General features: G+C 33.0%; 1 protein-coding gene across 1 annotated transcript in view; it reads left to right on the forward strand.

The window, feature by feature from the left end:
• Positions 1 to 9,615: 9,615 nt before the first annotated feature.
• Positions 9,616 to 18,982, forward strand: part of LOC145274257 (uncharacterized) — a 60,895-nt gene continuing 51,528 nt past the window's right edge. Inside the window, exon 1 of the mRNA XM_080127375.1 lies at positions 9,616 to 9,767. Coding sequence (XP_079983501.1) covers positions 9,725 to 9,767 — 43 coding nt within the window. The 5' untranslated portion in view covers positions 9,616 to 9,724. The remainder of the gene's footprint in view (positions 9,768 to 18,982) is intronic.

Genomic DNA, 18,982 nt, shown 5'->3' on the forward strand with positions numbered 1-18,982 from the left:
AGAGAATTGGAGAGAACTTGGTCATTTACTGTCTTAGATGTGCTACCATAAATGGTAGTGTGGTCAGCATAAATGTCTACAAATGATGTAAGGATGTGATTTGGAAGATCATTAATGTAGATCAGGAAAAGAGTTGGGCCCAGGATGGACCCCTTAGGGACACCGGCATTAATACTGTGGGCTTCTGATTTTTGCCCCTCAACTACTACTCTTATGAACCTATCAGAAAGAAATGATTTAATAATTGAGAAGACATTTCCAGCTATACCATAGCTGGAGATCTTATGAAGTAAACCTTTATGCCATACCCTATCAGAGGCCTTAGATATGTCAAGAGCAATTGCCCTAGAAAGGTTTCAGCTAGACGGGCGTTTTTCGTGAAAGATTGGTGAGGCGGAACGACTTTTCTGTGGGAGAGAGGTTGCAGGGAAGAGAAAAGAGTTTTTGTTTTGTTTTTTTAATTTTTTTTTTTAAAGTATTATAAATTTCACTAACATGCTGGAGAAATGTTTAACAATTTGGTATTTTTTTTTAGATTAGGTCCACCTCCACAATTTTCCTTTCAATGACGACATTTATAGGTTTCCGTGTATGCTTAACACGCAAATCGCATTTAAATTTTGCGGAAATAAATAGTTGTATTATGCATTGTATTCTTCGGCGGCCATCTTTTTACGTGCACACGCGCCATAAATAAATGCACGCACGTAAAAAAGATGGCCGCCAAAGATTACAATGCATAATACAACTTTTTTATATCTTGATAACTACTTATTTCTGCAAAATTTCAATGCGATTTTCGTATTCAGCATAGACGAAAACCATTTCAAGTCGTCATTTAAAAGAAAATTGAGGAGGTGGACCTAATCTAAAAATTTACCAATAATTTTTCATCCCGTACGCCTCCCGATACATTGCTTCGTCAACATGCGACCATTTCATATCTCCCAAAGACACTTCCGTATTTAGAAAAAAAAAAAATGAGTGACCGATTTACCAGAACGTGATAACTAAAAAGTGAGTACCCCTTTCAAATGTTGAAATGATTTTTTTTTCAATTTTTTTTCATAATCTGGTTAGTGTTCAATCAATAATAATCCAGTGAAAAAATTTCAAAAAACCTATCAGTATAGAAACTCCACCACGTAAGTAAATAAATAAAAAATGTTACGTGCGCATGCGTTAGCCTTTACTAGGGGGGTACTAAGGGAACGACCATTAAATAATTCTGCGGGTCGCCATGGAACTCAACGCCCAATGAGTACCAAAATAGTTTTCATGATCTGAAGAAATTTTTTTTCGAAAGGTGATCACTTTTCCATGTAAATTTAACTTAAAATGAGCACCCACTTTCTGGCCACCTGAGGAAGGGGCATTTATTTTCGTGTTTATTGGCTTAAAGGTTTTTTGACAAGGCAGTTTGGTACGCGAATGCATATTTAACAGTTTTTGTTTATGCTCACGCATAGCATAAACAAAGGCTACGTCTGTAAAATGGAAAATAGTCCCAGAGTTCAGGGGTTAATACCATGCAAAAGAAATCAAACAAAAAGACTTTTTAGCCAAGAAACACACAGAAAGAAAAAAAAATAGCATCCATTTTTTTTCTATCGAATTCATTTGCTGTTTTTTATTGAAAACTATTTTCCCCGGATTTTTTATATACTTTTCCATTAAGCGTCTCACGTTTGTAAATAACAATTTTTTTTTTTTGGTAGATTTTGGTGTGCTAAAAACGAATCTGCAAATCGTTTCCGTCGCAAAAAAATAGTTTTTATGATATGAAGAAATTACTTTTTCGAAAAAGTGGCGATCACTTTTCCATGTAAATTTAACTTAAAATGAGCACCCACTTTCTAGCCACCTGAGAGAGGGGGGATTTTTTCCCATGTTTATTGGCTAAACAGCTTTCGTTTATGCTCACGCATAGCGTAAACGGAGGCTACGGCTGTGAAATGGAAAATAGTCCCAGAGTTCAGGGGTTATTACCATGCAAAAGAAATCAAACAAAAAACTTTTTAGCCAAGAAACACGGAAAAATGCCCCTCTCAGGTGGCCAGAAAGTGGGTGCTCATTCTAAGTTAAATTTACATAGAAAAGTGATCACCCACTTTTCTAAAAAGTAATTTCATGAATATCATGAAAACTTTCTTTTTGCTACGTAAACGGTTTGCAGATTCGTTTTTAGCATACCGAAATCTACAATAAAATATTTCGTTATATATGAACGTGAAATGGGCCTTAAAGTAAAATAATACCAGATTTTTGGGAGCAGATTTGCCGTTTAGTTGTACAAATATCCTCAAACCAGGTAATCACTAAAAGGGACTTTTAAAAGTCGTCACCTGTATCGAGCAAAAGTTTAAAACCACCGATTATATGCCAGCCTACGTCATGGTAACATATATTAAGTGAATTCCTAACAGTATTTTGTATAGTTTTTTAGTTTAAACTCATTTTCCCAAAATTTCCCCAAACTTAACGTGTTCGATACAGTCTGCCGCCATTTGTATTTTTCAGATATACCGATAAACATTGAATGTTTTTGAACCGATTATACATTACATAAAAACACTAAAATCTTATCCAGTTAGGTAGAACATTTACTTTTCTTGCCTTTGATAACATTTATTTGTTATATATTTATTTTTTGACAACTTCTTTGTATCTGTGTTTAGATATACAAACCCTTTTCATTTAATGTAAAGTTTAGTCGGCTCGAAAAACAGTGTTTATCGGGGTATTTCAAAGCTACAAATGGTGGTGGACACTGTTGATTACTTTAAGTTAGAGAAAGTGAGTTAAAACTAAAAAAACTATACAACATACTGTCAGAAACCCACCGATTATGCCAACCTATGTCATGGTAACATATATTCGGTGAGTTTCAGACACTGTTTTGTATAGTTTTTAGTTTTCAACTTACTTTCCCAAACTTAACGTATTCAACAGAGTCCGCGACCATTTCTGTTTTTTTGAGCCGATTAAACATTTTACATTACATAAAAACACTAAACAATTATCCAATTAGGTAGAAACGTAACTTACCTTTGCTTCCATTTATTTGTTTTTGGACAATTTTTTCGAATCTGTGTATAGTAACCCCCCTCCCCCACCATCAACCAAATATTAATTACTAACTCACATTTTTGTAAAACAACAACAAAAAAAAACATTTAGCGTTTCAACATTTTTGCTACGTTCGGCTTCATCCACTGATTGTTGGTCGAGTCCAAACCATGAATGATTGACAGAAACTCCCGAGGATCCAGATCAAATTCTGCAAGAGTACCACTTATTTTTCATTTTCGCCTTCTTTTTCACTTTTTGCAGTGAATTGCTGTACTAATATAAGGAACATGCATTTTCTCTTTTTATTGAATTTTTCCATTACACCAAATTGAGCCACTGCAACGCGGGGCAGGGTACAGCTAGTATATATATGTAAATATAAAGTGTTTTTTAACATATTTTATTAACTGTTTGCTCATATATATATATATATATATATATACATATACACACATATATATATACATATATATATATATATACACATATATATATATACACATATATATACATATACACACATATGTATATATACATATACATACATATATATATACATATATATACATATATATATACATATATATACATGTATATATGCACATATATATATACATATATATACACATATATATACATATGTATATATACATATATATATGGATATATATACATATATATATACACATATATATACATATATATACATATGTATATATACATATGTATATATGCATATATATACATATGTATATATACATATGTATATATACATATATATATATATATATCCATATGTATATATACATATGTATATATATATACATATGTATATATACATATATATATACATATATATACATATACATATATATATATATACATATATAGAGAGACATATATATATATATATATATATATATATATATATATATATACTAGCAATCGGTGCCCGGCGTTGCCCAGGTGTTTTGAGGTTAATGCTGAGAAAAAAAAAGGGTCAATTTTTTAAAACTTTGACCCCTATTATGACCTTTTAACATTTATTGTTTAGGGATCAAGTAAAGTTAATAAGTTAGATCCATGTCCAAGGAATCTATATCTAAAATATCACGTGTTTACTGTTTAGACCCAAAATTGTAGGAGGAGTTTGGTAGAGTTCTCAAAGGTCAAATCGTTGAATATATTAAATATTATTTTTTAAAGCAGTTTGGCCTTCAAAATTTCTGTTTGGCCTTTTTCTTCACCGATGAAATCTGGAGACGCAACGGGAATTTTCGGCAAAAAAATGTTGTTACTATGCACATCTATGTAATGAAATACAATTTGTGGCAAAATTTCAGGAAAAACTAATGGATGGTTATCTCGCAATAGTCCGGACAATTCGCTAAATTATCTCGTCAAAACCTTAAATCTCGAATTTTTGTGCATTTTTTTTTTTTGGAGGGGGGGGCTAATTTGGCATAATAGTGTCCATTTAATAGTATTATCTTGAAAAAATAAAAAAATAAGGAAAATTACCAAAAAAAACAAACAAGAACAACAAAAGTGTGCCGTATTTTTATAAGTTTTATTGCGTTGTTTTTATTTGCTTCTTTTATTTCATCGGTGAAGAAAATGGCCAAACAGAAATTTTGAAGGCCAAACTGCTTTAAAAAATGGCCAAATTCGCGAAATTTGGCCTCGCTATAAAAAAAAAGGGGGAAATCCCCCTACTTGAACTTTCTGTTTAATTTCGCTTGTAGCGTTGATTTTTTTCTTTTTTCGCTATAAAAAAATAACTACTTGATGAAATTACGTGATTTTTTCTGTAGGAAAACTTTATCCCATGACGAGTACGTACAATATATTTTTTTTTAAAATATTTCCATTTTTTAATGTCAATGGAAAACTGCACACGTACCCAAACCCGAAATGTAAAGACCACGAGTGAACGCGGGTTTTTTTTTTTAGTTTAGTTTCATAATGACGGCCGTGATGTCGGAGGTTCGATTGTTAGATTGTAAGTTAGTTTCGTATCTTTGTAATTTGTAAATCGCAAGTTAGGAAAAAATTAAACCCTTCCAAGATGGACAATAAATAAAGCCATAATATTTTATGGTATCGTTAAAAGCCTACGAACCATAGTTTTTTAGGAGATGTGATTATTGGATTAACCAATCAGAAATCGTCTGTGGCACACACATCTCTGTTTTTATAGATATATAGAAGATAGAAGATAGATAGATAGAAGATAGATAGATATATATATATATATATATATATAGTTCAATTAAGTTCACTTCTCAGTGTGGGCGACTGAAAAATACCATTGCGAATTACTTAGGACTTCTATCCAGTCATGGCTGACGGAACACGTAAATAAAGGGTTCCGTTTGAAATTCCTTCCAAATTCCCGACTTTTTTTTTTATTTTAATCAATTTTCACCCCAAGCAAGACACAGTGCCACTTTGAAGAAGGGGGCTACTATCGGGGACATAAGTTGCAGGGGTACTATGTAGGGAGTTTAGCAGCAAGATGCCTGTTCACATTACACTTGAACTTCTGCATGTCAGTACAGTTGGGAAAGTAGAATCCCGGAAGGGAGTTCCAAAGTCTTGCAGCTCTGGGGAAGAATACTAGCAGGACCTGCGCAAATCCCACAGCGAACTCAATCATATATAATATATTGAAACAAAAAATCTTTTTAAGGCGACAACACCTGAAGCAATGTTTGATATGAAACCTGTTAACTGACAGAATTTAATAATATTGATTTTTAACTAGCGAGACCTGTGGAAATTCCACAGTGAACTCATTCACATGTCATATATTGATGTCGGCATTCTGTAGATGTTCAGTGTAAATGGAGACGCTCTGATATTATCGTAGCTTTTTTGTTAAAACTGCAAAAGTATTTCTCTAAGCTAGCAGGGACGCCCGGCGTAGCCCGCTCGTTAAATACGCTTAAATATGATATTTTAACTCCTGCACATTTCGTATATATTATTATAGAGTCAATTTTCTATCGATTCTTATATATTATAAAGTTGTGATTTAAAAAAAAAGATTCTTTTAAATATATCCATATGACTTGGGTACATCAGCTTGAATCGAAACCGAAACCAAAACTTATGAAGAAAAATATATGCATAAATATATAATTTTAGTTCCTTCAGCTATAATCGAAACTGAAACCAAAACTTATGAAGAATTCTTGGGAAAATTATTTATTACAACTAATGGAAGGTCATAACAATTAAGCGAAAGTCACTCGGAAGAAGAAAAAGATATAAACGTGAGAAACAAAATAACACACACACTATCGTATTAATGTGCGTGCGTGTGTGTGCGTGTGTGTGTGCGTGTGTGCGTATGTGTGTGTGGCGCAGTGGTTAGAGTATTGGAAAAATCGATTGTCCAAGTAATATTCCCCTGAAGGTTGAAGGTTCAATCCTCAGCGTGGGCGTCCAAAAAAATACATTTGCGAATTACTTAGGACCTCTATCCAGTCATGGCTGACGGAACAAGATCATGCTACCCTCGTGAAGTAAATGAAGGGTCTCGCTCGAAATTCCACTCAAATTCCTGAGTTCGACAAGATACATCTGAAGAAGTTCGGAGGTCACATCGGCCAAAACGTTGTAAAATTACACACAAGATGAGTCTGTTGAATCCAAATACTACGAATTCATTGATTCTTTTTTTTTTGGGGGGGGGGGTACATTTCTACCAAGATAATTTTATCCAAAAAATATTTTTTGTCTTGATACACATTTTCTAGACACCCAAAACGATCATTTGTTGTATTATTTGGATTGTTTGGATTATTGCTCTTATCACGGTTTTTTTTTTCACGACGTTTCAGCCGATGTAACCTTCGACCGTCTTCAGGTGCATTCACAATGAATGTTATTAACGAATGGCGAAAAATAGCGCCGAGTCTTTTTTTTTTTTAATATGATGTTTGTACATTTTCGAGATGAGGATTTATTAAAAAAAAAGAAAAGAAAAGAAAAAGAAAGAAAAAAAAGAAAAGAAAAAGAAATAGAAAAAAAGAAATAGAAAAAAAGAAATAGAAAAAAAGAAAAAGAAAAAAAAAAGAAAAAAAAAAAAGAAATAGACTTGGCGCTATTTTTCACCATTCACTAATCACATTCATTGTGAATGCACCTGGAGACAGTTGGAGGTTACATCGGCCGAAATGTTGTAAAAAAAAACAACAACAAAGATGAGACCGATAGTCCAAACAATCGAAATAGTACAAAAAATAATTATTATCTACAAAAAATATACAAACATCATATAAAAACAATCATAATAATAATCGTTCATCCACCGGTAGTGTTCTATTATATTAGCTGTCAGGCGGAGCTATACAGTTTTACATAACTGACATATTATTATTATTATTATTATTATTATTATTATTATTATTATTATTATTATTAATATTATTATTATTAATATTATTATTATTATTATTAATATTATTATTATTATTATTATTGTTATTGTTATTATTATTATTATTATTAATATTATTATTATTATTATTATTAATATTATTATTAATATTATTATTATTATTATTAATATTAATATTATTATTATTATTATTAATATTATTATTATTATTATTAATATTATTATTATTATTATTAATTTTATTATTAGTATTGTTATTGTTATTATTATTATTATTAATATTAATATTATTAATATTATTATTATTATTATTATTATTAATATTATTATTATTATTATTATTATTAATATTATTAATATTATTATTATTATTATTAATATTATTATTATTATTATTAATATTATTATTATTATTATTATTATTAATATTTTTATTATTATTATTAATATTTTTATTATTATTATTGTTATTGTTATTATTATTATTATTATTATTATTATTATTAATATTAATATTATTAATATTATTATTATTATTATTTATATTCTTATTATTATTATTATTATTAATATTATTAATATTATTATTATTATTATTATTATTATTATTATTAATATTATTATTATTATTATTATTGTATGAGCAACATTGTTTTTTGCTTTTCAGCTTTTAAATACGGGGGGTAACGATAAAATTATCACCATAGAAAAGACCACATGATTCCATTTCCGTTTGATGAAAACCGGTTTTCTTTTTCTTTTTCTTTTTTTTTTTCAGACCATCTACTGGTTGGCCATTTGCATACAAATCTCAGGAGCGATAGGAGCCTTCTATCATGTCTGAAAGTGACACAATGTTCAATGAGTGAGATTGGAGATGTGCCACTGTACAACTCATGCTCTCTACCGATCCAAGTTATGACAACAGGATCAAGAACATCACCAACATGACCTCCCACAACACTAAAACCAGACTGATTGCCGCCATTCGCCGATTATTCGCTGACCTCCTGTCGATTGAAGCTGAAGGCGACTACATTGAATAGATGTCAGTTCTAATCAAAGCCTATCCTGCCTTGACAGAGTACAAAATAGACTTCGTGGCTTAGTGGGGGATGCCCTTTTCTCTACCCTGCAACCTCTCTCCCACAGAAGAGACGTTGCGAGCCTATCCTTGTGTTATCGTTATTTCCATGGCAGATGCTCGTCTGAACTCCAATCTCTGGTCCCCCCCACCAATCCTTCACGAAAAACACCCGTCTAGCCGAATCCACTGTGAAAAATTTCCCCCACTCTTTATCTGTGCCTAAATCAAAACGTGGATTCCATGAACAAAGCTTCTTTCTTAGAACTGCACGCCTGTGGAACTCTGTTCCGTCTGCCTGCTTCCCACCTGACTACAACTTGGATGTGTTCAAGTCCAACGTTAACAAATTCCTAATGAACCGCCCCCTTAAGTAAACACTTCATCAAATCTCCACAATAACGTAATGTACGTACTTGCAATAACCCTTATCCCTGAGTGGCTTCCGGACCTTGATAAGTGGTGACCACTGTGTAAAAAAAAAAAAATCATAATCAAGTTACCTGAATTGATTTTTTTCAATAAAAGTTTTAAAATAAAACTTATATTTATTTGCTTCCCCACTGAGCAAATTAGGCACAAGACCGTTTTTTTAATGTGGGGAGGGAAACCAGCTCCCCCAAGGGGGCACTCTGGCAGGGTCCAAAATAAGCAATTGTCTGATATGAAGGGTTTCCCCCCCCACACACACACACACACATTGACCAAACCTAACTGACTTCAAAAGCAATTGTCTGAAATGAAGGGTTGCCCCCACATTGGCCAGAACTGATTATTTTTTGCTCCTGGCCCGAAGGCCAAGAACGAGCCTCTGCGCAAAGTTTTAAAATAAAGCTAGTGTTGTTTTCTTTAGGGCGACAATTTTATCGTTCCAACCTGTACATTTGTCCTTACATTTGCTCCATTGAGATCGGAGCAGATGTGCGTTTTTCCATACGTGTGGGTTGATATTTCATAATCTGATAACGGGAAATTCGCACAAAGATAATAACACGTAAAAATAATAACAACAATTGGGATAAACAATGTTTTTGCGATGAATGATAAGTTTATTGGGCAGCAACGTTGCAGGGTTGGAACGCTTTACGAAAATTGCAGAAAAGAAAATAACATCTGATTTGAAACGAACAAAAAAAAAAAAAACATAATCGTAATTCAAAATGGCGAAAGATTATTTTTATTTATACATGTTTATAAATATATGTAAGTGTTTTTTTTTTCTGTTTTCTTCTCTTGTATACAAATGAGTTATTACTTTGTAAGGCCTAAAGCGACTCAACAATAATGGTTAGTTGAATTGTCAGTTGGAACATAAATAATACTATGGGTGGTTAAAAACAATGATTGGGATTGTCAAATTGGAGAAATTATATTTTTATTTACTTATGTTTTTTTCTTTTGTTTTCTTTTATTTTATACAAAAGGGTTATTACTTCACAAGGCCAAAATCCATTTGAGGATAACGGTTAAGTGAATCGTCAGTTGGAACATAAATAATACTATGGGTGGTTAAAAACAATGATTGGGATTGTCAAATTGGAGAAATTATATTTTTATTTACTTATGTTTTTTTCTTTTGTTTTCTTTTATTTTATACAAAAGGGTTATTACTTCACAAGGCCAAAATCCATTTGAGGATAACGGTTAAGTGAATCGTCAGTTGGAACATAAATAATACTATGGGTGGTTAAAAACAATGATTGGGATTGTCAAATTGGAGAAATTATATTTTTATTTACTTATGTTTTCTTCTTTTGTTTTCTTTTATTTTATACAAAAGGGTTATTACTTCACAAGGCCAAAATCCATTTGAGGATAACGGTTAAGTGAATCGTCAGTTGGAACATAAATAATACTATGGGTGGTTAAAAACAATGATTGGGATTGTCAAATTGGAGAAATTATATTTTTATTTACTTATGTTTTCTTCTTTTGTTTTCTTTTATTTTATACAAAAGGGTTATTACTTCACAAGGCCAAAATCCATTTGAGGATAACGGTTAAGTGAATCGTCAGTTGGAACATAAATAATACTATGGGTGGTTAAAAACAATGATTGGGATTGTCAAATTGGAGAAATTATATTTTTATTTACTTATGTTTTCTTCTTTTGTTTTCTTTTATTTTATACAAAAGGGTTATTACTTCACAAGGCCAAAATCCATTTGAGGATAACGGTTAAGTGAATCGTCAGTTGGAACATAAATAATACTATGGGTGGTTAAAAACAATGATTGGGATTGTCAAATTGGAGAAATTATATTTTCATTTACCCATGTTTAAGCGTTTTCTTTTTTGTTTTCTTTTCTTCATACAAATGAGTTCCAAAGGCTAAAATCCATTTGAGGATAATGGTTAATTGAATTGTAAGTTGGAAAATACGTAAATAATGCCATGGGAGGGTTTAAAAAAAACGATAAATGAATTTAAATTTTATATAATTTCTAATTACTCATCTTAATAAATACAGGGTGACCCAAAAAAACGGGCCCCAACTTTAATTAGGCCCCGTTTCTTAGTGTTTTGTTCAAATGAAATGAAACTTTGGTCATAACTAGTTTATTGTATTTATTTGCTTCCCGACCAAAGCAAATTAGGCACAAGGCCGTTTTTAATGCGGGGTAAAAACCAGCTCCCCTAAAAGTAGGCACAAGGGGGGGGCACTCTGGTAACAAAAAATAATAATTGTCCCAGTATAGACGGTTTCCCCTCCATTGACTGGTACAAATTATCTTAAGTGCAGCTTCTGCAGAACAGATACTACACTTTGATCCAAGCCCGAATACATCACATCAAAACACTAGGGTCTTTGGCCTTTTTTCTCCGTTGACTGTAAAATGCTCAGAAAAACAATTGAATGTCCTCTGTTTTTTGGGGTCACCTTGTGTATATATATATATATATATATATATATATATATATATATATATATATATAAATACTTCTGCATGCAAAATCCGATCCCGCATTTTACTAATTCCTCCCTCTGATGAGAAGGAAAGTATTTCTTCGAAACTCCACGGATTAAGGACTATCCATTTATCTAGTGTTTCCTTTTCAGATTAAATATGTTTTTAAATCGTTTCAAAGTGTTTTTTAACATATTTTATTAACTGTTTGCTCATATTATAAGCTCTATTTCCTATTTGGTTTTATCGAGCTTTTACATCTGGCTGACATAATTTTATGAATATTAATTCTTTAATATTTATAATATACTTTAATTTTAACATCTTGGTAAATTTAATTGTAATTTTTATTTCATACATATACTAGCGGGGGTACCCGGCGTTGCCCGAGTGTTTGTTTCCGGGACGGGGGGGGAGTTTTAAAAAATGTTATGGTAGGTAAGTAGGAAGGATCAAACCCGGAGTCATGAGTAAAAGTTGGAAAATAAAGTGTGAAAAAAAAAAAACATCTGCAACGTTAACAGTTCGGCCACCAAGAAAAGTCCATTCCAGTTGTTTAGGAAAAACAAAAAAAAACGACTACGGTAGGTCGGCGCGAACGTGAAAATATAATGTGAATTGTCCAGCACGCTAACCACTATGCCACAGAGCACTGCAGCTTAGTTTAGTGATTTTAAATAACTTCACATGAAAGAACTACGAAGCCAAACCGGTGTTCTCTTCTCAACTGTTCCTTGTGAACGATCCCCAAACGGTGTTAAGCGGTGGCAGGGGGAGGAGGAATTTATTAGAGAGAAAATATTTTACCACTTCCATTGATCTTAACCGATTTTGGCCGTGACTTCTCAGCAGAAAAAGTATAGAAATCTAAGATTATCGAGGAATTTGAGAAATAATAAGCCTATAACACACCTCAGATATTGTTCTGCCGTTTGTGCATATTATATTTGCATGAAATATCTTGATTTTTAATCCTATTAATGTCAAAATCAGACGGGAAAAAATGAGTTCATTTTATTTATATAGAGATATATATATATATAATTATTTTTTACTATAATAATTAAATACCTACAGACACTAGTGTTTAATCCTTTCGGGATTCTTCAGTGCAGGGTGTCACGATTAACACCAGCATAACGATTCGAACCGCGCACCACAAGACATCTCTGGCTCGATTAGCGGAGGCCGTATCCATTCGGCTACCATTAACCGCGTGAAATAGCGTTGAATTTTAAACATTTTTAAATGTTCATTACGTCAGTCAGAGAGTGATCCTATCGTTATACGATATATGCATAAGAGCTAAATTGACCGACTTTAATTCAACTGTCTTTTGCTTGTTTTCTTTTCTTTTCTCCAAATGAGTTATTAATGGCGGAAGTATAGAATAGCCCGAGCGTTATTTATTGTGTGTCATGCTTACATCCGAGTCACTGTCGGTTAATTGTTAAAAAAAATGATATATGAATTTATCAAAATGGCGACAAAATATTTTTATTTATGTTTATAAATATAATTAAGTGTTCTTTTTTGTTTTGTTTTCTTTTATACAAATGAGTTACTACTGCCCAAAGCCAAAGGTCACTCGAGAATAACAGTTAACTGCGGGGGCCGGTCGTCCGGGGACAATCAACCTTCGAAACTCAGCGGATTAAGGACTATCCACTTATCTAGTGTTTCCTTTTCAGATTAAATATGTTTTAAACTCATTTCAAAGCGTTTTTTAACATATTTTATTAACTGTTCTGCTCATATATATATATATATATATATATATATATATATATATATATATATATATATATATATATATATATACATTGCAAATTCTCTTCTGATTTTCAGATTTTGTAATCATGCCATATTGCTTTATTTTTTTATTTTCTGATGAGTTAAGGGCGAAATGAATTAAAAAACTGACAAAATAATTACATGAATGATTTTACGCTACGAAACAGGTGCTGTTAAAAATTGAACATTTTAACATGTTTAAAGAAATAAATGGTAATATGGACAACATTTTGAAATTTTGAATGTAGACATTTTGTCATATATATATATATATATATATATATATATATATATATATATATATATATTGGTATATAATTTTATATCGTCATTTTTCTAATATATATATATATGTATATATATATATATATATATATATATATATATATATAAATATATATATATATGAGCAAACAGTTAATAAAATATGTTAAAAAACACTTTGAAATGAGTTAAAAACATATTTAATCTGAAAAGGAAACACTAGATAAGTGGATAGTCATTAATCCGCGGAGTTTCGAAGAAATACTCTCCTTTTCATCAGAGGGTAGGAATTAGCAAAATGCGGGATCGGATTTTGCATGCAGAAGTATTTGATGAAACAACAAATAAGTCAAAGATCTTACTTGAAAACAAAGTTAAGCAGAGGGAATATGGTGAAGAAAAAGGTGATTACACACGAATGGATAGTCTGGTGGAAGATAAAAAATCTAGTGACGGTAAAATCCAAATGTAAAACTTCAAGAAAGTTAAAAGAATTTCCATTTGTACAAGTAAAATCCAAGGAAATCCCGTAATTGGAAGAAGAAGAAGATGGTCCATAATAATCCAAAGGCAGAAATCCATGGAATAATTCACAAACATGTGTACAAGGAAAAAATAATATTAATAAAAGAAAAATAAGATGTGCTTTTCACTCTACTTCCGAGACATAACTCATATTATAAGCTCTATTTCCTATTTGGTATTATCGAGCTTTTATATCTGGCTGAAATAATTTTATAAATATTAATTCTTTAATATTTATAATTTACTTTAATTTTACCATCTTGGATCATTTTGGTAAATTCAATTGTAATTTTCATTTTAAACTAGTTTCATTCAATAATTACAAGAAACCCTCTCTACCACCCATAGCAATGGCCAACGACTCTTTATCTGAGAGTCCATCTTTCAAACTCCTTGGCCTAACGTTAACAGGAAACATGAGTTGGAACAATTACATTGAAGGCATTGCCAGGGCCGCTGCAAGAAAGGTGGGCTCTCTCTACCGTGCTAGAAAACTACTAACACCCGAAAGTATCCTGTACCTCTATAAGGCCACCATTCGCCCATGTATGGAGTATTGCTGCCACATCTGGGCTGGTGCATCTGCTACTAGTCTCTCGCTCCTTGACAAGGTTCAAAAGAGAGTCGCAAACCTGATAGGCCCTGAACTGGCATCTAAGCTTCAGCCTCTGTCCCATCGACGAAATGTTGCATCCCTCTGCCTTTTCTACAAGTATTTTAGTGGTGAATGCTCTGACGAACTGCAATCACTTGTGCCCCCACGACGTGTGCACCCTCGACAAACCCGACAGGCTGCTAAATCCCACCCCCACACTGCAGAGATCCCTAGATGTAAAAGATCTTTCTACTCCAATAGTTTCTTCCCCAGAACCGCTAGACTCTGGAATTCCATTCCAGGTCCCTGCTTCCCCAACAGTACTGACGTGCAGAAGTTCAAGTGTAACGTGAATCGACACCTTGCTGCCAAAATCCCTACATAGTACCCCAGTAGTTGTTGCCCCTGATAGTAGCCCCCTACACCAAAGTTGCAATTTGCCTTGTTTGGGGTGCAAATGTAATAAAAAATATATATATATATATATATATATATATATATTACTACTTCATTCAATCACATAAATTAATATAATAACAGTTTGTTGCGGAGTCGGTCGTCCGGGGACAATCACCCCAACAACTAACAAGGTAGACACAGGCAAAACGTAAACAGTAAAAAGGCAAAAAGAATGGCTTCTTTAAGGTGGGTTAGGGTTAGGGTTACATTTATACATGGAGCTGATCTGATGTGTTGAGGAGGATGTTCTTCCACTTCTTCCACTACTGTCGCATGAAGGGCTTGTACCACTTAGGCAAATTTGGTGCCTAAGCGTGTGATTTTCCTGGCTGCAAGAATCACGTCGGAGTCACCACTTGTTGCTGGGTCAATTGTCTCCGGACGACCGGCCCCGCAACAGGCTTATTGAATTGTCAGTTGAAACATAAATAATACTATGTGAGAGGTATGAAAAATGATATATGAATTTCCAAAATCTCGACAAAATATGTTTATTTACTCACGGTTATAAATATAGTTAAAAGTGTTTTTTTATGCGAATGATTCACACGTATCAAGGCTAAAAGCAACTCGAGAATAAAGGTTAATTAAATGGTCAGTTTCAAACTATGAGAGGGATTGTCAAAATTGCAAAATAATATTTTTATTTACTCACGGTTATAAATGTTAGTAAATGTTTTCTTTTCATTTATACAAATGAATTTTTATTTCCCAAGGCCAAAATCCACTCAAGGATAACAGTTAATTGAATTATAGAGTTGGAAAATACGTAAAACACCCGTCTAGCTGAATCCACTGTGAAAAATTTCCCCCACTCTATATCTGTGCCTAAATCAAAACGCGGATTCCATGAACAAAGCTTCTTTCTTAGAACTGCATGCCTGTGGAACTCTGTTCCGTCTGCCTGCTTCCCACCGGACTACAACAACTTGGATGTCTTCAAGTCCAATGTTAACAAATTCCTAATGAACCGCCCCCTTAAGTAAACACTTCAGCAAATCTCCACACTAACGTAATGTACTTGCAATAACCCTTATCCCTGAGTGGCTTCCGGGCCTTGATATGTGGTGATCACTGTGTAAAAAAAAAATGGGAGTGTTAAAAAAATGATGGATGAATTTATCAAGATGGCGAAAGAATATTTTTATTTACTCATGTATAGTATAGGTCGTTTTTTTGGTTTTTGGTTTTTGGTTTTTTTGTGTGTTTTTTGTTTTCTTTTCTTTTACATAAATGGGTTATTACTTCGCAAGGCCAAAGGCCACTCGAGGATAGCGGTTAACTGAATTATTGCTTAGAAGATGAATGCGGGAAGTTTTATAAAAGACACAATTTGTCAATTTTTGCTTTACATGGGCATCACCACTTATCAAGACCTTGAGGCCAGTCGAGGATAAGGGCTAACGAGATTACAGTAGACAACTGGACAATATAGTAATCGTTAGTAATGGAAATCTGGTGAATTTGTTAACTTAACGAAGGAGTATTTTTATGTTCTCATGTTTATAAATATAATTCAGCGTTTTTTTTTTAATTTTCTTTTATACAAATTATTCACCACTATCTAGGTTGAAAGCCACTATCAAGGCTGAAAGCCACTCGAGGATAACAATTAATTGAATTGTCAGTCGGAACATAAATAATACTACGGGAGTATTAAAAAAATGATATATGAATTTGTCAAAATGCCGATAGAATATTATATTTTATTCATGTTCATAAATATAGGTAAGTTTAATTTTTTTTTTCTTTTACACAAATGAGTTACTACTGCCCAAGGCCAAAGGCCACTCGAGGATAACGGTTAATTGAATTATCAGTTGAAGGATAAATAATACGATGGAAGGGTTAAAAAACAACGATAAATGAATTTGTCAAAATCTCAACAAAATACTCTTTATCCGTGCCTAAATCCAAACGTGGATTCCATGAACAAAGCTTCTTTCTTAGAACTGCACGCCTGTGGAACTCTGTTCCGTCTGCCTGCTTCCCTCCGGACTACAACTTGGATGTCTTCAAGTCCAACGTAAACAAATTCCTGATGAGTAGACACTTTAAATATCCACACTAACGTACTGTACTTACAATAAGCCTTATCCCTGAGTGGCTTCCGGGCCTTGATAAGTGGTTACCACCTTGTAAAAAAAAAAGAAGAAAGTTCGAAAATGAACAGACAAGAAAAAAAAAGAAAAAAAAAAGCGAAGAAATGCACTCACCGATTGGTGTAGTATCATTTTTGTTTCAAGTTCTCCACTCTCGATTTAATATTTTTTTTAAGTTTCTCATTTTTTTTCTTTTCGTCCCTCTTTTGAAGCTGAATTTTTCCGTTTCCTTTTTTTTTTTCTCTATATAAAACGGTGGAAGGTTACATCGGCTGAAACGTCATGAAAAAAAAACCCGTGATTTTTAATCCTTATTTATTTATTTTTTTTATATTGAGATGACGATGAAGTTTTGTTATTGTGTATTCGAGATAACCATGGGCGTTTTTTCTTGAGATGGTATATATATATTTTTTTCGACGTATTTTTATTTTTTTTTTTTCGACGTATTTTTATTTTTTTTTTTTTTGACGTATTTTTATTTTTTTTTTTCGACGTATTTTTATTTCTTTTTCGAAAGATATAATAAAATAAACATAATCTAATTTCGAAATAAAATAAATATAATTTAAATAGCAATTGTACGTCATACGCAGCAGCAATACCGCATATCAAAACATCGGAAAGTACAGCGTCTAAAATTGGGTATGCAGTATACATAACAGTCGAAAACAATCAAAATACATAATAAATAACTTTTACCAAGTAATAACTATTGTTCTCTCAAATAATCTCGTTAAAACTAACTAAAGAGATAAATGAGCCATAGCACTAGGAACAATATATTTTTTTTTTTCCTAATTACATTTTTCACCCCAAACAAGGCAAATTGCCACTTTGGTGTAGGGGCTACTATCCGGGGCAATAACTACTGGGGTACTATGTAGGGATTTGGGCAGCAAGATGTCGGTTCACGTTACACTTGAACTTCTGCACGTCAGTACTGTTGGGGAAGCAGGGACCTGGAATGGAATTCCAGAGTCTAGCGGTTCTGGGGAATAAACTACTGGAGTAGAAAGATCTTTTACATCTAGGGATCTCTACAGTGTGGGAGTGGGATTTTGCAGCCTGTCAGGTCTGTCAAGGGTGCTCATCTCGTGGGGGCACAAGTGATTGCAGTTCGTCAGAGCATTCACCACTAAAATACTTGTAGAAAAGGCAGAGGGATGCAACATTTCGTCGATGAGACAGAGGCTGAAGCTTAGATGCCAGTTCAGGGCCTATCAGATTTGCGACTCTCTTTTGAACCTTGTCAAGGAGCGAGAGACTAGTAGCAGATGCACCAGCCCAAATATGACAGCAATACTCCATACATGGGCGAATGGTGGCCTATAGTCTAGTCAAGGGTTTCAAAGAAGAAGTTTTAACCAAAAGAAAATTGTTTGGGCAGTTGGCATAAAAATCTATCAATGAGATCTATCTATATAAAAGCCAAGTACGTCCAAGGATGGAGTACTGCTGCCATATCTGGGCAAGAGCTGCTAAAAACAGCTTATCCTGCCTTGACAGAGTACAAAATAGACTTCGTGGCTTAGTGGGGGATGCCCTTTTCTCTTCCCTGCAACCTCTCTCCCACAGAAGGGACGTTGCAAGCCTGTCGTTGTTGTATCGTTATTTCCATGGCAAGTGCTCGTCTGAGCTCTAATCTCTGTCCCCCCTCGTCAATCTTTCATGAAAAACACCCGTCTAGCTGAAACCACTGTCTATAATTTCCCCCACTCTTTATCTGTGCCTAAATCAAAATGTAGATTCCATGAACAAAGCTTCTTT

This window comes from Euprymna scolopes, unplaced genomic scaffold, assembly GCF_053919585.1.
Source record: "Euprymna scolopes isolate OS-2025 unplaced genomic scaffold, ASM5391958v1 sca3, whole genome shotgun sequence".
In the NCBI taxonomy this organism is placed as follows: domain Eukaryota; kingdom Metazoa; phylum Mollusca; class Cephalopoda; order Sepiida; family Sepiolidae; genus Euprymna; species Euprymna scolopes.